This window comes from Macaca thibetana, chromosome 10 (assembly GCF_024542745.1).
Source record: "Macaca thibetana thibetana isolate TM-01 chromosome 10, ASM2454274v1, whole genome shotgun sequence".
In the NCBI taxonomy this organism is placed as follows: domain Eukaryota; kingdom Metazoa; phylum Chordata; class Mammalia; order Primates; family Cercopithecidae; genus Macaca; species Macaca thibetana.
Window position 1 is genome coordinate 19,236,847 of NC_065587.1, and position 17,754 is coordinate 19,254,600.

The window sequence follows — 17,754 nt, forward strand, 5'->3', positions numbered from 1 at the left end:
CCCTTGGCTTCCCAGGCAGGTTGACCCCAAGGAGGAAACCCTGTTCCTGGGCCTTTGTCAGGTTGGTGTCATCAGAGCTCAGGGGCACTGAGGTACCCTGGACATTAGCCCAGGCTCCCACCTGTGCCTGGGAAGGGCCTGGGCTCACATAGCCCTTCTGTGTGACTGGGAATCAGCTGGGAGGGATAAGAGCAGCTCTCTGGGAGCTGCTAATTCCTTACCTTGCAGAGGTGTTGAAAGTTGGAATGAAACCACTTTTACACCTTGGGGCGTTGGTGTCTTGGTTGTGTTTAGAGAAGCAGCAGCCACCAATTAGAGGCAGTTTCTACAGTGGCAGCAGCACTAACAGGCTGCCACTTCCTGGGTACCTGGCCCTGCGGGAGGGCTCTGGGACCAACCAGTGGGACCCAGTGCCTGTCCTCAGGCCATCGTCTGTCTTCAGGTGGTCCAGGCTTCCCTGAAGGAAGAGAGAACAGAGGGGCCTGAGGGGACGATCTCCCTTTGCCTCCTGGGAGGAACCCCAGGTGCAGACAGCTTTATGGCCTGACTCAGTCACAGTAGAATGTTGAACACAAGTCCTGCTGTGGGGCTGAGGTGGGGCTCAGGGCTTCTCAGACTGCTGCGTCCAGGCCCTCAGTGCGCTGGCTGGACCTGTGGGGGCTGCGGACCCTGTGTCTGCAGCTCAGGCCCAGGTGACAGCGACATCGCAGACCTGCATCTGAAAATCCCTGATGTTGGTGCTCAGGGTGTCCTCCTCACTTCCTGTTAAGACAGAGGGACACATTTTGGGCTGTAGACTTGTTCCACGTACTTGGGAGCCTCCTCCTTTCTCTGGTGGTCTGGGATATGGGCAGTGACCAAGGGCAAGATGCCAACCACCTCTCCACATACTGTGATACTGGGGTCACCGTGGCTAGGGTCACACACTGTGGTTAGGGTCAGATCCGTTTCCGACCCCCACTTTAAGAAGTAAGACTGCTGGCCATCTCCCGTTCTGGGACTGGGGCAGTTGCTATTAGACTTTCGCATGAAATGGCGAAAACCACTGGAGTTGTACGTAAATCCAGCACTGTGTGTGGCAGGAGTTGGCAGGTGCAATCTGGTTCCCAGTGAGAAACAGCCACATCACAAAAGCAGCGTGGGGCACCTGGGCCCTGGTGTCCTCCGTGGGGTGCAGATTCTCTCCTGAAGTGAGATGTGGGCTCATGACAGTACTTGGGCTCTCTGGAGCTGGGGCAGTGTGGTCAGCTCAGCCCCTCGCCCTGTGGCCTGCAGGTGGCTTTGTACAAGTCAGTGCCGACACGCTTGCTGTCACGGGCCTGGGGTCGCCTCAACCAGGTGGAGCTGCCACACTGGCTGCGCAGGCCTGTCTATAGCCTGTACATCTGGACCTTCGGGGTGAACATGAAGGAGGCCGCCGTGGAGGACCTGCATCACTACCGCAACCTCAGCGAGTTCTTCCGGCGCAAGCTGAAGCCGCAGGCCCGGCCCGTCTGCGGCCTGCACAGTGTGGTGAGGCCCGATCCTTTCCTCCTGGGGGAAACAGGACTTTTTCCTGCCTCCACAGCTGGGACTCCACTTGCCCAGCACAGCCCCCTGGTCTCCAGCATATCTGGAAGCAGCAGGATGACAAGGGGAGGTGGGGGCTGTCTTCTGGGGGGAGGAGACCCTGCTCTCCCTGGCAGCGAGCCTCTTCTGTCCTTCCAGATCAGCCCATCGGATGGAAAGATCCTCAACTTTGGGCAGGTGAAGAACTGCGAGGTAGAGCAGGTAAAGGGGGTCACCTACTCCCTGGAGTCGTTCCTGGGCCCACGCACCTACACAGAGGACCTGCCCTTCCCGCCAGGTGGGTCACTGCACAGGCGGGGCCAGGCAGCCCTGCTGTTGTGTGGCTGGACCGGGAGGGAGGGGAATGCTGGGGAAGGAGCTGAGGCTGGCATGTGGGGCCTCCCTGAGAATCCATGTGCAGACCGCACTCGGGCTCCGTGCTGGGTGCTCACTGTGTTGGTGGCCCCCATGTCTGCTCCTACCCCACAGCCGCCTCGTGTGACTCCTTCAAGAACCAGCTGGTCACCCGGGAAGGGAATGAGCTCTATCACTGTGTCATCTACCTGGCCCCCGGGGACTACCACTGCTTCCACTCCCCCACGGACTGGACTGTGTCCCACCGGCGCCACTTCCCAGGTCAGCCTGGGGCCAGCGTGTGGGGGGAGCTGCCTCTGTGGGCTTCACATAGAGGCTCTCAGCTTCTTGGTGTCAGGGGACCAGGCTCCAGGTCAGGGCCATCGAGGCCAGGAGCTGACTGCTTTATGCAGGCTGGTTGTGGGCAGGGGACCATGGGGCCCACTCGGCTCAGCATTTGGAAATGACATCAGGGCAACAGGCCATGAGTCCCTTTGGGTCTTGGCTGCCCTGGAGTGGACACACTGGGCTCTGGACAGGGAGTAGCAGCGTTCCCTGCCTCTGCAGGCTCCCTGATGTCAGTGAACCCTGGCATGGCTCGCTGGATCAAAGAGCTCTTCTGCCACAACGAGCGGGTAGTCCTGACGGGGGACTGGAAACATGGCTTCTTCTCACTGACGGCTGTGGGGGCCACCAACGTGGGCTCCATTCGCATCTACTTTGACCGGGTAAGCAGAGTGTAGGCCCTGCCAAAGCCCAAGGGCTGGACCTCTTGGGTCTACCTGCCTTGTCTGCTGTGCGGCGGATGGGTTGGGACTGAATTCTAGGGCGGCCACATGTCTGGTCAGGCGTGGCTCTGCTTAACAGCTGTCCTGAGAATGGGCCGCTCCACCTGCCAGCCAGCTGAGGCTTCCCTCCCTCCTTGCACCATTGGCTGGAAGAGATAGAGGGAATTAACCTCCTTGCCTGGCACCTGGTTTCTGCTAGGAACCATGGTCAAAGGTGAGAGTGAGGAGGGAACAGAAAGGGAGCGTTGAGCTCGGGGTGGCTCATGTTGGTTACAGCATGTGAGGGGGTCAGCACTCGCAGGCCTACTGCCCACCCTGTCCCAAGGGGCTGCCTTTTTGGGTGTCAGTTTGTGATCAGCGGCCTTGGCTCCCACAGGTGCCACTCTCCCAGCACCATGCATGGAAACCACTGGGTCCGATTGTTCCGTCTTTCCTGGGCCTAGTTCACAGCAGGCGTCAATGCTGTGTGTGAGATCTGGCTAGACTGGGCCCACCTGGCCCTGAGATGCCATCCCCACCTCCCTTTCGGAGCTGGGTTGGGTGGTGTTGGGGACAAGCAACAGAGGGAGTGGGTGGGACTCCAAACACATGTGGGGTGACACTGTGCACTTGGTGGCCCCGCTGACTCCCAGCCTATCACCACAGGACCTGCACACAAACAGCCCGAGGCACAGCAAGGGCTCCTACAACGACTTCAGCTTCGTGACGCACACCAATAGAGAGGGCGTCCCCATGCGCAAGGGCGAGCACCTGGGCGAGTTCAACCTGGGCTCCACCATTGTGCTCATCTTTGAGGCCCCCAAGGACTTCAATTTCCAGCTGAAAACAGGACAGAAAATCCGCTTTGGGGAGGCCCTGGGCTCGCTCTAGAGCCTCTTTCCTGATTATGGCTGCTAAGGGATCTTTTCCAAACAGAGTGAGGGTCTTTTAGAGAGGGAGGCCCATGAGGCCCTCCAGGTGAGGGCCTGCCTCAGAGTGGGTGAGAGTCTGACCAGGTAGGACTTGAATGACTCGGCTCCCACCTGTTCCGGAGGTGCAGACAAGAGGTGGTGAGAGCCCCTGTCATGCCCTCAACCTATCCTGTTCCTTCTCCCTACAAATAAAAAGTGCAGGCTGGAATGATCTGTCACATTTGGATCTTTTTAAACACTGTATAGACGGGAGATCCTGCATTCCCGACTGAACCTTCAGTTGGTCTCGATTGTCATTTTTTCTTGCTGCTCCTCCCCATCACCTGGGCTGTTTTCTGTTGGCCCCTTTTGTTTTTTGGCCTTAACCCTCCTGCTGCACAGGGTGAGGTGCCTCCTTGGCACAGACTGTGGATGCCTCTTCCCCCAGCAGAGCCACACAGCCTTCATGACAACTGCTTTCTGTTCCCAAATTCACCTCATCCTGCTCTTTAGAAAAAGCAGTCTTTGTGCTTGTGGCTGAATGCATCACCCTGGACTCTGCCAGTGTCTTCTGAGGACACTGAGTAATGATACAGACCTCTGTAGGACCTGATGAGTGACCTTCTGGAGCTGGTCAGGTCCTCGTTGCAGCAGGCAAGACTAATCACTGAACCTGCCTCATGGCACCAGAATGAACAGGGCAGGCAGGTGGTAGGCCCAGCTGGGGACAGGGGAGAGTTCCTGTCCTCCCCATATCCCTACACGAAATGTGGGAAAGTTGCTGCTGTTGATTCAGGGTCTGTCTGGGAGGCAGAGGGCCCTTGGTGGATAGTCGGTCAGTGCCTGGAAAACCTGTCCCAGTTATCAGGAATGCGTGCCTGGGGAGCCCCCAATGGCGGGGACAGGGCCAGAGTTCATGTTGACCCTGGGGACGCTGTGAATTTCTCCTGCAGGAGAGCCATCATTGAACTTTTTCAACTGTATCAGTAGCACAGTATTTTTGTATGAGAAGTGGGAGACTTCTGAACAGTAATTCATTTAATGGCAAAACATTTTGAAATAAAAAAATAAAACTTATAACTTTGTGTTCTGTTCCTGGAGGTGGCCTGAGGCCTCCCCGACAGCCCAGCACCTGCATCCCTGGGGCAAACACGCTAGCGCAGGGCCTGCCGCAGGGCCTGGATGCGAGCAATGCAGGTGCCAATGGGCTGGCGCTGAGCCTGGAGCTCCTCTGCCAGCTGCTGGATCTGCAGTTCCACCTGGGGCCAGAGAGGGACAGCCAGGGCTGAGAGGGAACACAGCCCGGGGCGTCCCTACGGACACCTGGGGATGGCCTCGGGCCTCACCTCTTGCAGCTCTTTCTGCACCTGCTGCTCTACTTCCTGGTCCTCAGGTCCGGGCTCCTCTCTGCTCAGCTCCAGCCACCTGCGCAGGCTGCTCGCTTGCCGCTGACAGGACCTGAGGGGTGGAGATACCTGCTGCCTGCCAGGCTGGGTCCTTGGCAGAGCCCCATCCGGCTCAGAGAGCGGCACCTCAGCTAATTCTGATGCGGGCATCGGGTGCAGAGAGAAAGACGGTCTGGTAGGGCCCCTGACCTGAGCTGCAGGCCCCTGCTTGGGAGCCGAACACTTCTTTTTCCTCTCCCAGTCTCCTCCACCCTCCCTAGCAGACAGCAACTCAGGTGGGCCTGGGCGAAAACACACTTGTCTCTCTTCCCCTGTGCAGAGGCAAGGGTGAGGCGCCAGAGTCTGCTGCTGTCAAAGCTCTGAAGCTGCTGCATGATGATGGTCCCCAGACCACTGAGTGCAGTGGGTCTCGGGCCTGTCTCCTCTGCACTTTTTTTTTCTGTGAGATGGAGTGTCACTCTGTCGCCCAGGCTGGAGTGCAATGGCGTGATCTCGGCTCACTGCAACCTCCGCCTCCCAGGTTGAAGCAATTCTTCTGCCTCAGCCTCCCAAGTAGCTGGGACTACATGCGTGCACCACCATGCCCAGCTAATTTTTGTATTTTAGTAGAGACAGGGTTTCTCCATATTGGCCAGGCTGGTCTTGAACTCCTGACCCCGTGATCCGCCCGCCTCAGCCTCTCAGAATGCTGGGAACAGGCGTGAACCACCACACCCAGCCCTTCTCTGCACCTTTAATATCAGTGTTATAATTAGTCACTGGGGACAGCATGGCCTCATCCAGTTTTTAGAGTTTTGCTCAACTTTATCATCCCCCCATAGGAAGCAGAGCCTCTGTCCATAGGTGAGGCTGACTGGGGCCTTCCTAAGCAGCACCAAGCCAGGTCAAGAGTCATGATGGAGATGGGGCCTTTCTGGACAGCACACACTGAGGGCTCCCCACACCCCTCCGTAGCTAGACCAAGACCACCCACAGGACCCTGGCAGCTGGCTCAGGGGAAATGGAACTGCCCGCCCACTTTTCCAAGCAACACCTGCTCCTGTAGCCAGGGCCGCAGGGCATTTCGCAGGGCTCACCAGAGGTTCTGCTTGGTGGTCTGGTAGTGCAGTAGTTGCTGCTGGATCCCCTCAAGTTCAGCCTCAAGGTCCAGGCTGCCTATGGCGACAGAAGTAAGCTTGTTTCAGACCATTTTCCCCTCTGGGACCAGGGTAAATACCAAGTCCCAGGTCCGGGAGTGGCCTGAGTGCTTTCTGCCCTGACAGGCCCCAGGTACACACCTGTAGTTGAAAGCCCAGGCCCAGCCCTGGTGGCTGAGAAGTCCCCAGGAAGGAGTCGATGGGGGTCAGGGACACTGGCCAGGGATGGGGGGACCTGGGGCTTATCCCTAGGAGTAGCTGGCTGTGCTGACGCCTGCAAAGGAAAGAAGGGTGGATGATCAGCAGGGAAGCCAGGAGGAAGCCGGGGAGGGGGACACCAAGTCCTTGTCACTGCCTGCCCTGCAGGGGTGGGGGAAGACCAGGCCCCCAGCTGCAGGAGCTGGGCTTCCCAGGCACTGGCCGTGCTAGCTCATCCAGTGTCGAGCCTGCCCCTGCACACAGGACCTGGTGTTGTAGGAGAAAGTCCCACAAGCCACCAGGGAGCACCACGTGTCACCACAGTCTGCCTCGCGCCTCCACCACCTGAGCAGCTGTTCCTAGCCTTACCCAACTCCACCCCCGCCTTGCTCTGAGCTCATGACCTTGCTGAGCTTCGACGTCAGTGAGAAGTGGTGAGTGAGAGTCCAGCGCTCTACAGCCTCCTCCATGCCCTCCTCTCCTGGTGAGAGTGGATTTGTCCCTTCCATCACCCGACAGGGCTCAAAACCCTTCCAACCCCACACACCATTCCAGCCAGGGTAAGTGGCCCCACAAGGCCTAACTCACCACAGGAACTGGTTCCTTCCTGCCCCTTCATCCCCATTCAGGAACCAGCTGCTTTGGTGGCCTGAGAGCAGCTGTCACTCCATTACTGAGCTCTCACACCCCCTGGCCATCCCTGCCCAGGCTCCCCACTTGGAGGCTCATCCCCTCTCTCCTTCCCCTGTACTACTCCTAGAGGCCGCAGCGGCTCTGGGGTTACCTTCGGCCTGTGCCGAGGATTCTTCTCAATCTCTGGCCCTGACCTCTTCCTTAAAGGTCAGACTCAACGTTTGCTTTCTCTCAAGTTTGACATCAAGAACCTGGTTCAAAACACTCTTGACGCTTCAGCCCAAACCAGTCCCCACCCCCAGTTCCTTCTTCCAGTCTAAGAACTCTGTTCCCCAAGTTATTCAAGCCAGCAGCCCAAATCAGCCTGGATTCCTTCTTCCCCCTCACTCAGCAAATCCCTCAGAGCATATCCTGCCTCGTTGGCCGCCAAGAGAGTATCCGTCCCCTCTATGGCAACCGCTGAGCCCAGGCCACCAGTATTGCTTGTCTGGACCACAAGGTCATGGTGACCACAGCCTGCACAGAAACCTGCCATGGTGCTCCCTGCCAAAACCCTTCCCCGATTTCCTCCTCTTCTCAAATCCCAGGCTGCTTCTCACCGTGGCTGCAGGACCCTACGTGATCTGCAGCCACGTCACTGGCCTGCAGGCAGGGGCTTTTCTTTGCTTGTCTCTGACTAGAACATACGCTTCAGGATGGCAGGGCCCTTGGCTGGCTGTTCACTGCTGTGGCCCTTGGACCTGGTGTGTAGTGGCTACCTATGCTTGTCAAATGGATGAGTGGCCTCCCTGTGCCAAGGTTTTCCAGAAATGATGAGTACAGCTATGGTATGAGAAGGAGCACCAGAAGCCAGACCAAAGAGAGAGCCCCAGCGCCCAGGCCTGGTGGTGGAGGACGTACCCTGGCTGGTGCAGCTGCCCCGCAGGGCACGAAGGAGGAAGGAGGCAGCAGCAGCAGCTCCGGGCCTGTGCTTGCCGTCCGGATCTGCTTTGGGCCAGGGGCGCTTGACAGGGCCCCAGGCCCGGGGCTGTGTGGGACTTGTGCTGTCGGGGCCTCTGCCAGGAAGGGCCGCGTCAGGGAGGGGCCTGCTGGCTGAGCCATACCTAGGCCATGTTCCTTGGGCTTCTGAGGCCTGAGCACAGTGAAGGCAAAAGCCTGGTCAGGCCACAAGACCCTCCTCTGGGACCAAGGAACAAGAAGGAAAGGGCCACCCACCCCAGGACTGCCAAAACACAGGCCCCAGATGGAGGCGCCAGCTGCCTTTGGGGCCCCCTGACCACCTACCCCTGCCTGCCCATGGTGCCACACCCCAGGGACCTCTGGCTCTGCGCAGGCTCCAGCAGGAAGTGTGGGCGTCGCGGCTGCTTCCTCGCTGAGTGGGCACTGTTGCTGGGAAGAAACATGGGGTCTGTTCCCCTGGGCTGACCAGGGGCTGCAGGGGGGTCTGAGATCTCTGTGGGATGGGGGTCGCTAGTCAGACCCCTCCAATTTTATAGGGAGACCGAAGGTCAGAGAAGGCGAGGCCAAGGTCAGCAAGTAAGCTGGGGTGGCCTGGGCCACAGAGCTCCCAGCAGTTCTGACAAAAGGTACCTGGCGCCGGGGGACTGCTTCACCCACATTGTCTCTTTTGACATGCAGAGCAACCCTGGTAATGCAGGTGTACAGGTCGCCAGGGTCCATGTCACAGGGGAGCAGCCTCTGAGATGTTCAGGCTCCCATCAAGGTCAGTCAGTGAGGGGCAGAGCAGCGACCGGGACCCAGGCCCCATGCACCCACCTGACAACTCCCCCAGGGCCCAAGGCTCTCGGGTAGTGCTGGCTGCTGTGGGAGCCACCAGCTTCATCAGCATAGGGCAGGGCAGGTTAGGGGTTGAGGAGACCACAGTCGGGGCGGGCAGAGGGATGGGTGCCAGCCCACACAAGAAAGAGGGGCTTCTGACAAAAAACCAGTGTCTTGGCTGTGAGGGAGCAGAAGAGAGGCCAGCAGGCACGGGCAGGGCTGAGCTTGTTCCCTTGTCAGCTATGGGTGTGACTCCGGAAGACTGTCAGCAGGACGGGTGAGAGGGGAGGAAGGGGTTGCAGAGGAAGGGACACCTATTTCCTGAACTTTGGCAGGCAAAGGAGAGAGGGTCTGGAAATCCCACGCCACTCTCTCTTGCCGGGGGAGGGATGGGATCTGGCTGGAGAAGAGGCGATTCCCAGCAGCTCAGCTATGACAAGGCCGAGGCCAGCCCGTCCTGTCCCTCGTCAGGGCCCAGTTTTCCTCCCTGCTACGCCATCCAACCTTTTGCCCAGGGTGGAAGCGAGGAGGATGAGGTGAGGACGGGCTACTCACAGTTCCTGGGCGTGGGGCTCCTCAGCAGCCAGGCGGCCCAGAGCTCCCTGAAGCAGAGGAGCCTGTGGCCTCTTGGTCCCCACGGTGGCATCCCCAGCCCCAGTGGCAATGCAGTTGAGAAGGGGATCCTCAAACGTCACCTTCCTGCTGGGTGCGACGGCTGCCAGGGGCTGAGGCTTCCCGCCCCGGCCCAGCACTTTCTGTTTCCAGAGCGTGGCACAGCGGCGGACGGCACGATGGAGACTGTGAGCCGCCTGCGACACAGCCTCTGGTCAGCTCATGCCACACCCTGCCTGCTCCCCAGAGGAAGGGGCCCTGGGCCTACCTGGACCTGCTGCTGGGCCTGCAGCTGCTGCCGGGAGGCCTTCATGCTGGCTGCAAAGCGCAGGAGCCGTGTGGCACCCTCCTGGAGGAGCTGCCCCTGGTAGGCCTGGAGCGCGCGCTGCAGCCGCGCCTTCTTCCTCCTCCTTTCCAGTACAAAGGCCAGCCACGTGGCCCACACCTCCAGGGAGGGCGGGAGGTGAGGCCCAGATCTCCCTGTTTAGGGGTCCCCCACAGACCAGGTGCCCTCCCTCCAAGGCAGGGATAAGGCCTGAGGGATAAGGCCTGAGGGAGAGGCAGGGATGGTAGGATGCAGAAACACAATTACCTTTGCCTGCAGCGAAAAGGCCCAGAACCACAGGGCCCGCACTGTCGCCTGCTGCTCCTGCCTCCTGGCTGCCAGCTAGGGCCAGAAAGACCAGATCATTTCCCTGCTGCCCCTTCAGGGAGGCTGTGCTGATCAAGGGGCCCTGCCTGGATCGTCCCTCTGGGCTCCCTCTCTAGTTGAGGCTCCCACTTCCTCCACTAGGAAGGGCCAGCCCTGTGCCTGGCCATGAGGTGCTCAATAGACGCTCCATCTGTGGCCTGAGGAAGGACCTTTAGGAAAGAAGGTGGCAAAGGGCTCCTGCAGGGGGATGTGTGGAGACACTGGCCTGGGGTCTGGGGAACGGTGAGAACACAACAGGACGGGAAGAGGGAGCTGGGGACGTGTGGGTGCTGCTCTGCGTGATCCCTCTTGGCTTTTTAGCAAGATCCCAGCAAGTCTTAAAACATATTTCATTTTAATTTTTAAAAAATTATGTTGATTTATTTTGAGATGGGATCTCACTCTTATCTAGGCTGGAGTGCAGTGGCATGATCACAGCTCACTGCAACCTTGACCTCCTGGGCTCAAGCGATCCTCCCACATCAGCCTCCCGAGTAGCTTGGACCACAGGTGTGCACTAACTACACCCAGCTAATTTTTCTGTTTTGTTTTTGTAGAGATGGGGTCTCACTATGTTGCCCAGGCTGGTCTTGAACTCCTAGGCTCAAGTAATCCTCCTGCCTCAGCCTCCCAAAATCCTGGGATTATAGGTGTAAGCCATCATGCCTGGCCCACTGATGTATTTTTTTTTTTTTTTTTTTTTTTTGAGGTAGAGTCTCGCTCTGTCGTCCAGGCTGGAGTACAGCGGTGTGATCTTGGCTCACTGCAAGATCTGCCTCCCAGGTTCACGCCATTCTCCTGCCGCAGCCTCCCGAGTAGGCGCCTGCCACCATGGCTGGCTAATTTTTTTGTATTTTTAGTAGAAACAGGGTTTCACCGTGTTAGCCAGGATGGTCTCGATCTCCTGACCTTGTGATCCGCCCGCCTCGGCCTCCCAAAGTGCTGGGATTACAGGCGTGAGCCACCGCGCCCAGCCTCCACTGATGTATTTTTTAATACAACACTGTAGAAAGAGAAACCAGGCCTTGAAGTAACTGGTCTTACGCAGGCTACAGATGGAACAAAGCTGATGTGCTCGGAAATGACAGGAAGGTGGTAAAGGAGGTGGCCCTGGGGAGGGCAATAGTAAAAATACTGAACTAGAGGTGTAAGCCGAAGGTCACTCATTGCCCAGGCCTCACACGCCAGAGGACAGAGAAGGAAGTATGGAGGGGACATCTCCCGGGTTCCCACCTGTTGTCTCCACTGGCGGAAGCAGGTCCGGTTGAGTCTCTGTGCCAGCAGTTGGGTACTCTGCCTGTGCAGGAGCTAGGGGAGAGCAAGTGCACAGAGTGGGGTCCTGACCTAGCCTAGACAGCCTGCGGTGGGTCCTGATCTAACCCAGTCTCTGCCCAGCTGAATGTCCTCCCATTGCTAGGAGTCCTGGATGGTGCCAGGGGTCTCCTGCATAGGCAGGGAGAGGCAGGGGGGAGGCAGGGGGCACCTAGAGGACTCACTCCGTAGGTCCGCCAGCACTGATAAGCCGCGGGTCAGCAGGAACCGGGTTTTTAGGCTGAGCTGTCTTCTCTGGGAGACACTGGATTCTGGGGCTGGCTACCCGCTAGGCTCCACCAAATGCCCAGAAAGGCTCCTGCAGCCTTGTCCTACAGGACCCCAAACCACCCACCACTCACACTGGCTGCATGGAGTGCTGTCAGGAGAGACCCTTCCTGAGATACGGTCTCCTGGCCTGGACACCCCTTGCCAAGCAGGTGGAACTTGGAGAGTTGCCACTGTCGGCCTCACCCTCTTCCTGACACATTCCAGATGGTGCATCTTCCACCGGGCCAGCCCCTCCAGCAGCAGCTGTCGGCGGTGGTGTTGGACTGCCCTCTCCAGCTGCAGTCTCTGCTGGGCTGACCTCCGGCTGCAGTCCCGCCAGCGCTGAAACCAGGTCCGCAGACAGCCTAGATCCAAGTCAGAGTTTGCTGTTTTGTGGGATTTCCACCAGTGACGACATAATGGTGAAGGTGCAGAGAGGAGAGATGGCTGTGCGGGGATAGAGTCCAGGTGTCCAGCCCACACGGTGCAACTACCACGTGTGGACCATGGCCCCTCTCTAGGGACAGCTCTGGCCACCTTTGCCAACAGTGAACCCCCCAGGGACTGGAACCAGATCTGTTTACCACTGTGCTCCCCAAGGGCCCTCCCAGAGCCACAAGCCTGTCCACAGCCTCCACAGGGGTGCCGGGGCCCCCGTAAGAGTCACGTGCAAAATGTGCTAGGCGCGCGGAGGAAGAGCCTCAGTCTGAGGGAGGAGGAGCCCCCACTTGAGCTGCAGCAGCTGGAGGAGAGGGCAGCCTGTTTGGCCAGGGTGGAAACCAAGGCCCAGTCAGAGCAGTCAGAGCAGCCCGAGCCGTGGCTGGGGAGGAGTGCACTGGTCGCCAGGCCACGTCTTCTGGCCCCCCGGGTTCTGCAGGCACGAGCCACATCCTGCCTTTTGTTTTTGTGTCACAAGATTCTCCCTTGAGTGAATCTTTCTTGGGCCCTGAGAGAACTTTCTTTTTGAGACAACAGAACAGGGTTGAGAGCAGGGCACAGATGCCAAGATGAGGAGCCCTCCAGGCCCACCGGCGCAGGCAGAGAAGGCGGCAGATCACAAGCGGGAGGCACCCATGTTAGTGCTGCATGCTGACGTCTGGGCTCTGTTCTAAGTGTCTCTCTCTCTACCTGTCATCTCGGTTGATCTCCACAACAACCCCAAGAGGTAGGCACTGTTATCCCCATTTTACAGATGAAGACACTGAGACTCAGAGAGGGGCCCTGCTGGAGGCCACACGCAGAGCCAGGTTATGACCGCCAGCCTGCGCTTCTTCAGCACCCTGCATAATGGGTCTTGTGACATCCTCCCCCCAGTCCCTCCTCCAGCCCCACCCTTGGCCTGCCAAGGTGTGCCTGAGACACTGAGGCCTTAATATAAGCCAGGCAATTGTTCCTCAGGTGTTTACTGTGTACCTACTACGTGTATACTCTCTTGCTGCCCAGTCTCCCAAATGTCTCACACCATCTGTAATAGATGTGGCAATCCAAACCTGCCACTGCCTCCTTCTAAGGAAAGTCCTTCAGAGAGCAGCGGCTTCGGGCAAAACTCAAACCCGTAGCCTGTAACTTCCCACCACGGCCAGGAGTGGGCACCTGACCCTTAAGGCAGCCGACCCAAACTGGCCAGAAGCCTCTGGAGCTTGAAGCTGCACGGTCAGGTGCCCAAAGGGTCAGGCGCAGAAGCTCCAGAGCCCAAGGACTGGCTTAAGCCCTCAGCTTCTTTCTTAGTGAACTAGAAACACGGTGCTGGTTTCTGAGCTGAGTTCCAGGACCCAGCAGCACATTCGTGGTGCAGTAATGCAGCCGTGTGGGATGGCTGAGCCCGGGGTTTTGTCGCTAGGACTTGTTGAAACATGCTCATTAACACATGCTACAGTCAGAACCAAACCAAAGCTGGTGCAGTTTTGTCCTGGAGCAAACTCTTGTAAACCAACTCAACAAATTGGTCAATTTCTTTATGGGCCAATTTAAACAATTTCTAATTGTTTTCACTTTTGTTTATATTTTCATTTATTCTAAAAATGAGCTGTCCCCTTCAGCGTGTCAGATTCTCCTGCTATGGGACCGCTGGCTGTGTTAGGAGACAGCTCCCCACGGGTCTGCCGTGTGTCTGTGCAACTTGCAAGCAGGGGCATGGACTCCTGTTCTAGACTCTTTCCAAAGATTTTTTAAAAGAGACTGGGTCTTGGCCAGGCATGGTGGCTCATGTCTGTAATCCCAGCACTTTGGGAGTCTGAGACGGATGGATCACGAGGTCAGGAGATCGAGACCATCCCAGCTAACACGATGAAACCCCGTCTCTACTAAGAATACAAAAAATTAGCCCAGTGTGGTGGCATGCGCCTGTAGTCCCAGCTACTCAGGAGGCTGAGGCAGGAGAATTGCTTGAACCCCAAGAGGTGGAGGTTGCAGTGAGCCAAGATCGTGCCACTGCACTCCAGCCTGGGCGACAGAGTGAGACTGTCTCAAAAAAAGAGAGAGACTGCGTCTCATTCTGTCACCCAAGCTGGAGTGCAGTGGTGTGATCATAGTTCAGTGCAGCCTCCAGCTCCTGGGCTCAAGTGATCCTCCCACCTCAGGCTCCCGAGTAGCTAGGACTATAGGTGTGTACCACTGTGCCCTGCAATCTTTCCAAAAATGTATATACAGCAGGCAGTGGGACTTCCTGAGATCGAATGAGAATGTCTCTGGCCCCTAAACATTCAAGGGCCCAGCTACACAAGGAAGCAGGACGCTAACACAGTGGAGGCTGACCTGACAAGCGGCAAGGACCTTCCTGTCAAAACAACCCCCCCAACCACCCCAAACTCCTCCATTCCAGCTTCTTTTATTTCTCTGTAGATCTCAAGCGCCAGCCTTTCATTTTAACATAAACTGGTTGGCAATCAGTTGGTAATACATTTCTAAGATATACTGGACTGAACAGTACCCACTCCACACCTGCTGTATTCATGCCCTTCCTGGAACCTCACAATGTGACTTTATCTGGCACTAGGCTGGCTGCAGATGTAATTGGCAAGGATGGCGTCACACTCAAGTAGGCTGGGTCCTTCATCTGATATGACCAGAGTCCTTCTAAGGGACCCAGACACAGGAAGGGAGAGGCATGTCAAGATGGGGCAAAGACTGGAGCAATGGGTCTGCACGTCCAGGAGAGCCATGACAAGCAAGAAAGAAGCTGGGAGAGGCAAGGAAGGACTAGAGCCTGCGGAGGAGCACGGCCCTGCCACACCTTGATCTCTAACTGCCAGCCTCCAGAACTGAGAGAGTAATTTTGTGTTGTTTGAAGACTCCCAGTCTGTGGTACTTTGTCATGGCAACCACTGGCAACTGGCATGTATGAGGAGGAGACAGACTTATGGGGGCCACAGGGACCTCCACAACAGTGGTGTCGTCACATTCCTCAACACGACTTGCTTCTAGGGGCCCACTTACCCCTGTCCAGCACCTTCCGGGCCTCCCAGATGGCAGAGTCCTCCTGCTGTCGGTAATATATCTGCACTGACACAGCTTCCCGCCACTGGACCAGGACCTATGGGCAGGCAAGGAGCACAGCAAGTCACTACGCCTCCTGGCTTCCGGGGCCACCCCAGGTCTGTGATGGTGGCTCCTGGAGAGGCAAGGCCAAGCTGTTGCCATTTGCTTCTCACACACGCTCCAGGAAGTAACTGCCATGCACGCAGACCGCTGAGCAATAGGACGGGGCCCCAGCCCCTCACAGGAAGCCCAGCATCTCGGCTGCTGGGACTCTTCTACCAGGATTTTCATATCATACCCTGCCATCAAGTAGTGAAGTCATTACATACATGGGTCTTCATTCTATTTTATTTATTTATATAATTTCTTTTTGAGACATAGTCTCGCTCTGTCACCTGGGCTGGAGTGCAGTGACGTGATCTTGGTTCACTGCAACCTCCGCCTCCCAGGTTCTAGCGATTCTCCTGCCTCAGCCTTGCCTCAGCCTTCCGAGTAGCTGGGATTACAGGCATGCGCCACCACGCGCGGCTAATTTCTGTATTTTTAGTAGAGACAGGGTTTCTCCATGTTGGCCAGGTTGGTCTCAAACTCCTGACCCCAAGTGATCCACTCGACTCAGTCTCCTCAAGTGCTGGGATTACAGGCGTGTAATTACAGGCGCCCGGCCTCTATTACTGTTTAGTAAATGGAACACACATACATTGTATACATTCTTCTGTATGAGTGATGCCTATAAAATCACAATCACAAAACACTTGCCCAGGGGATGCCTGGTGCCTGCTCCGCAAGCGTCATGAACTCCATTCCCACCAAAAAGGCCTCCTCTTCAAGCTCTGGAGCCAAGCAAAGACTCCTGTGATCCTCTTCCGGGGGAAGGGAGGCACAGGCTAGCTCCGGAGTTTTTCTTCTTCTTCTTTTTTTTTTTTTTGAGACAATCTTGCTCTGTTGTCCAGGCTGGAGTGCAGTGGTGCAATCTTGGCTCACTGCACCTCCTGGATTCAAAGTGCCTGTAATCCCAGCGCTTTGGGAGGCTGAGGCAGGTGGATCACCTGAGGTCAGCAGTTCAAGACCAGCCTAGCCAACATGGTGAAACCCCACCTCTATTAAAAACACAAAAATTAGGCGGGCATGGTGGCACACGCCTGTAGTCCCAGCTACTCGGGAGGCTGAGGCAGGAGAAATCTCTTGAACCTGGGGGACTGGAGGTTGCAGTGAGCTGAGATGACACCACTGCACTCTAGCCTGGGTGACAGAGTGAGACTCTGTCTCAAAAAAAAAAAAAAAGAAAAGAAAATACTGGTTCTGATAAGAACTAGTTCACTTATGATGTGTTATGTTTCTATTTTAATGCATATTAGTTTGTAATTCAGTAAAAAACTAAACATGTGCCCACATGGGTGTTTGTGTGTGTGCTGGAGGAAAGTTACCCATTTCTAGGTTCCTTATTCAGTTCAAATCTCTGGCACCACCCCCTACATCCCACGCCCTCACCAGAACACAGTCCCCAACTCTCCTGGGTGACCAGCTTGCCTCCTTATACCTCACCTTGGAACATATGGTCCTTCTGTAATGAGCACTTGCTTGAAAGGTTTTTTTGGCTTCATCCACTCGGGCCATGGTGTTCTCTTTCCAGCGACGCAATGCCCCTCTGCAGGTGCATGGGTGCGGGGAGGGCAGATGACACCAGGATGGAGAGAGAAGGGAGGCTTCTGTGAATCATTCCTACTTCTTCCCCTACTCCCGAGTCAGGGACTCTACACCTGAGAATGTCTGTTTCACCAACACCCATGTTTACGTGCACGTCTATGTCCAACAAATGGCTACTGAGCAGCTGCTCTGGCCTGGGCACCAAGAATGCATGAGGGACCCAGCACTGCTGGAGACCCAACTCCAGGTGCTACGAGGATAACAGGGCATAACCAGACAGTGGCAACACAGGTGACTCACACTGTGATGAGAGCAGTGTGGGGAGACGGAACCCGGAAGGCTGCCTGTGCCGTAGCCTGCTGCTGAGTTAGCTCAGGGAGTTCTCGCTTATTCCGCCCTGTCTCAAGAGCGGGATGGGCGCTCTATGGGACCCCCTATGAGGGATGGAGGCGTTTATTTTATTTACTTTTTAGAGGCAGGGTCTCACTCCATCGCCCAGACTGGAGTGCAGTGGCATGATCACGGCTCACTGCGGCCTTGACCTTCAGGGCTCAAGTGACCCTCCCACCTAAGCCTCCCAAGTCACTGAACCACAGGCATACATGACCATGCCTAGCTAATCTTTTTACATTCAGTAGAGACAAGGTCTCGCTGTGTTGCCCAGGCTGGTCTGGAACTCCTGGTCTCAAACAGCCTCCTAAAGTGCTGGGATTACAGGCATGAGCCACTGTGCCCAGCTAAGGATGGAGGCGTTGAAAGTCCATGAGACCCACTGCCCACAGGCCACCAGGAATATCATGTGCTGAACAAATACAAAGGCAGGAAATGAAAGAGGGGCATGTGGGAGGACTGCTGGGAAGGAGGGAGGTTAGAGTTTGGCTTAGAAAGAGTGGTAGAAGCTGCAGAAGCGCCCTCCACAGGGGTGAGCGGTGCAGATGGTCTGACAGGGCCCAGAGGTGACTCTGGAGAGTCAGTGACAGGCCTGCAGAGCAAGCTGGAAGGGCACTGCCTGGA

General features: G+C 56.8%; 2 protein-coding genes across 16 annotated transcripts in view; one reads left to right on the plus strand and one right to left on the minus strand.

The window, feature by feature from the left end:
• Positions 1–4,657, plus strand: part of PISD (phosphatidylserine decarboxylase) — a 44,555-nt gene extending 39,898 nt beyond the window's left edge. For all 13 annotated transcript variants that reach the window (XM_050806745.1, XM_050806740.1, XM_050806743.1 and 10 more), the window contains 5 exons: positions 1,276–1,512; positions 1,708–1,846; positions 2,038–2,184; positions 2,470–2,630; positions 3,336–4,657. In XM_050806745.1, coding sequence (XP_050662702.1) covers positions 1,276–1,512; positions 1,708–1,846; positions 2,038–2,184; positions 2,470–2,630; positions 3,336–3,560 — 909 coding nt within the window. In that variant the 3' untranslated portion in view covers positions 3,561–4,657. The remainder of the gene's footprint in view (positions 1–1,275; positions 1,513–1,707; positions 1,847–2,037; positions 2,185–2,469; positions 2,631–3,335) is intronic.
• Positions 179–17,754, minus strand: part of SFI1 (SFI1 centrin binding protein) — a 115,759-nt gene continuing 98,183 nt past the window's right edge. For 2 of the 3 annotated variants that reach the window (XM_050806680.1, XM_050806679.1), the window contains 13 exons: positions 16,639–16,741; positions 15,052–15,148; positions 11,821–11,981; positions 11,269–11,343; positions 9,937–10,011; positions 9,613–9,789; positions 9,288–9,541; positions 8,238–8,342; positions 7,854–8,085; positions 6,264–6,396; positions 6,063–6,141; positions 4,927–5,038; positions 179–457 (listed from right to left, as the gene is read on the minus strand). In XM_050806680.1, coding sequence (XP_050662637.1) covers positions 326–457; positions 4,927–5,038; positions 6,063–6,141; positions 6,264–6,396; positions 7,854–8,085; positions 8,238–8,342; positions 9,288–9,541; positions 9,613–9,789; positions 9,937–10,011; positions 11,269–11,343; positions 11,821–11,981; positions 15,052–15,148; positions 16,639–16,741 — 1,735 coding nt within the window. In that variant the 3' untranslated portion in view covers positions 179–325. Of the gene's footprint in view, positions 458–4,603; positions 4,840–4,926; positions 5,039–6,062; positions 6,142–6,263; positions 6,397–7,853; positions 8,086–8,237; positions 8,343–9,287; positions 9,542–9,612; positions 9,790–9,936; positions 10,012–11,268; positions 11,344–11,820; positions 11,982–15,051; positions 15,149–16,638; positions 16,742–17,754 lie in introns of those variants that run through there. The other variant, XM_050806678.1, reaches the window with a different exon arrangement.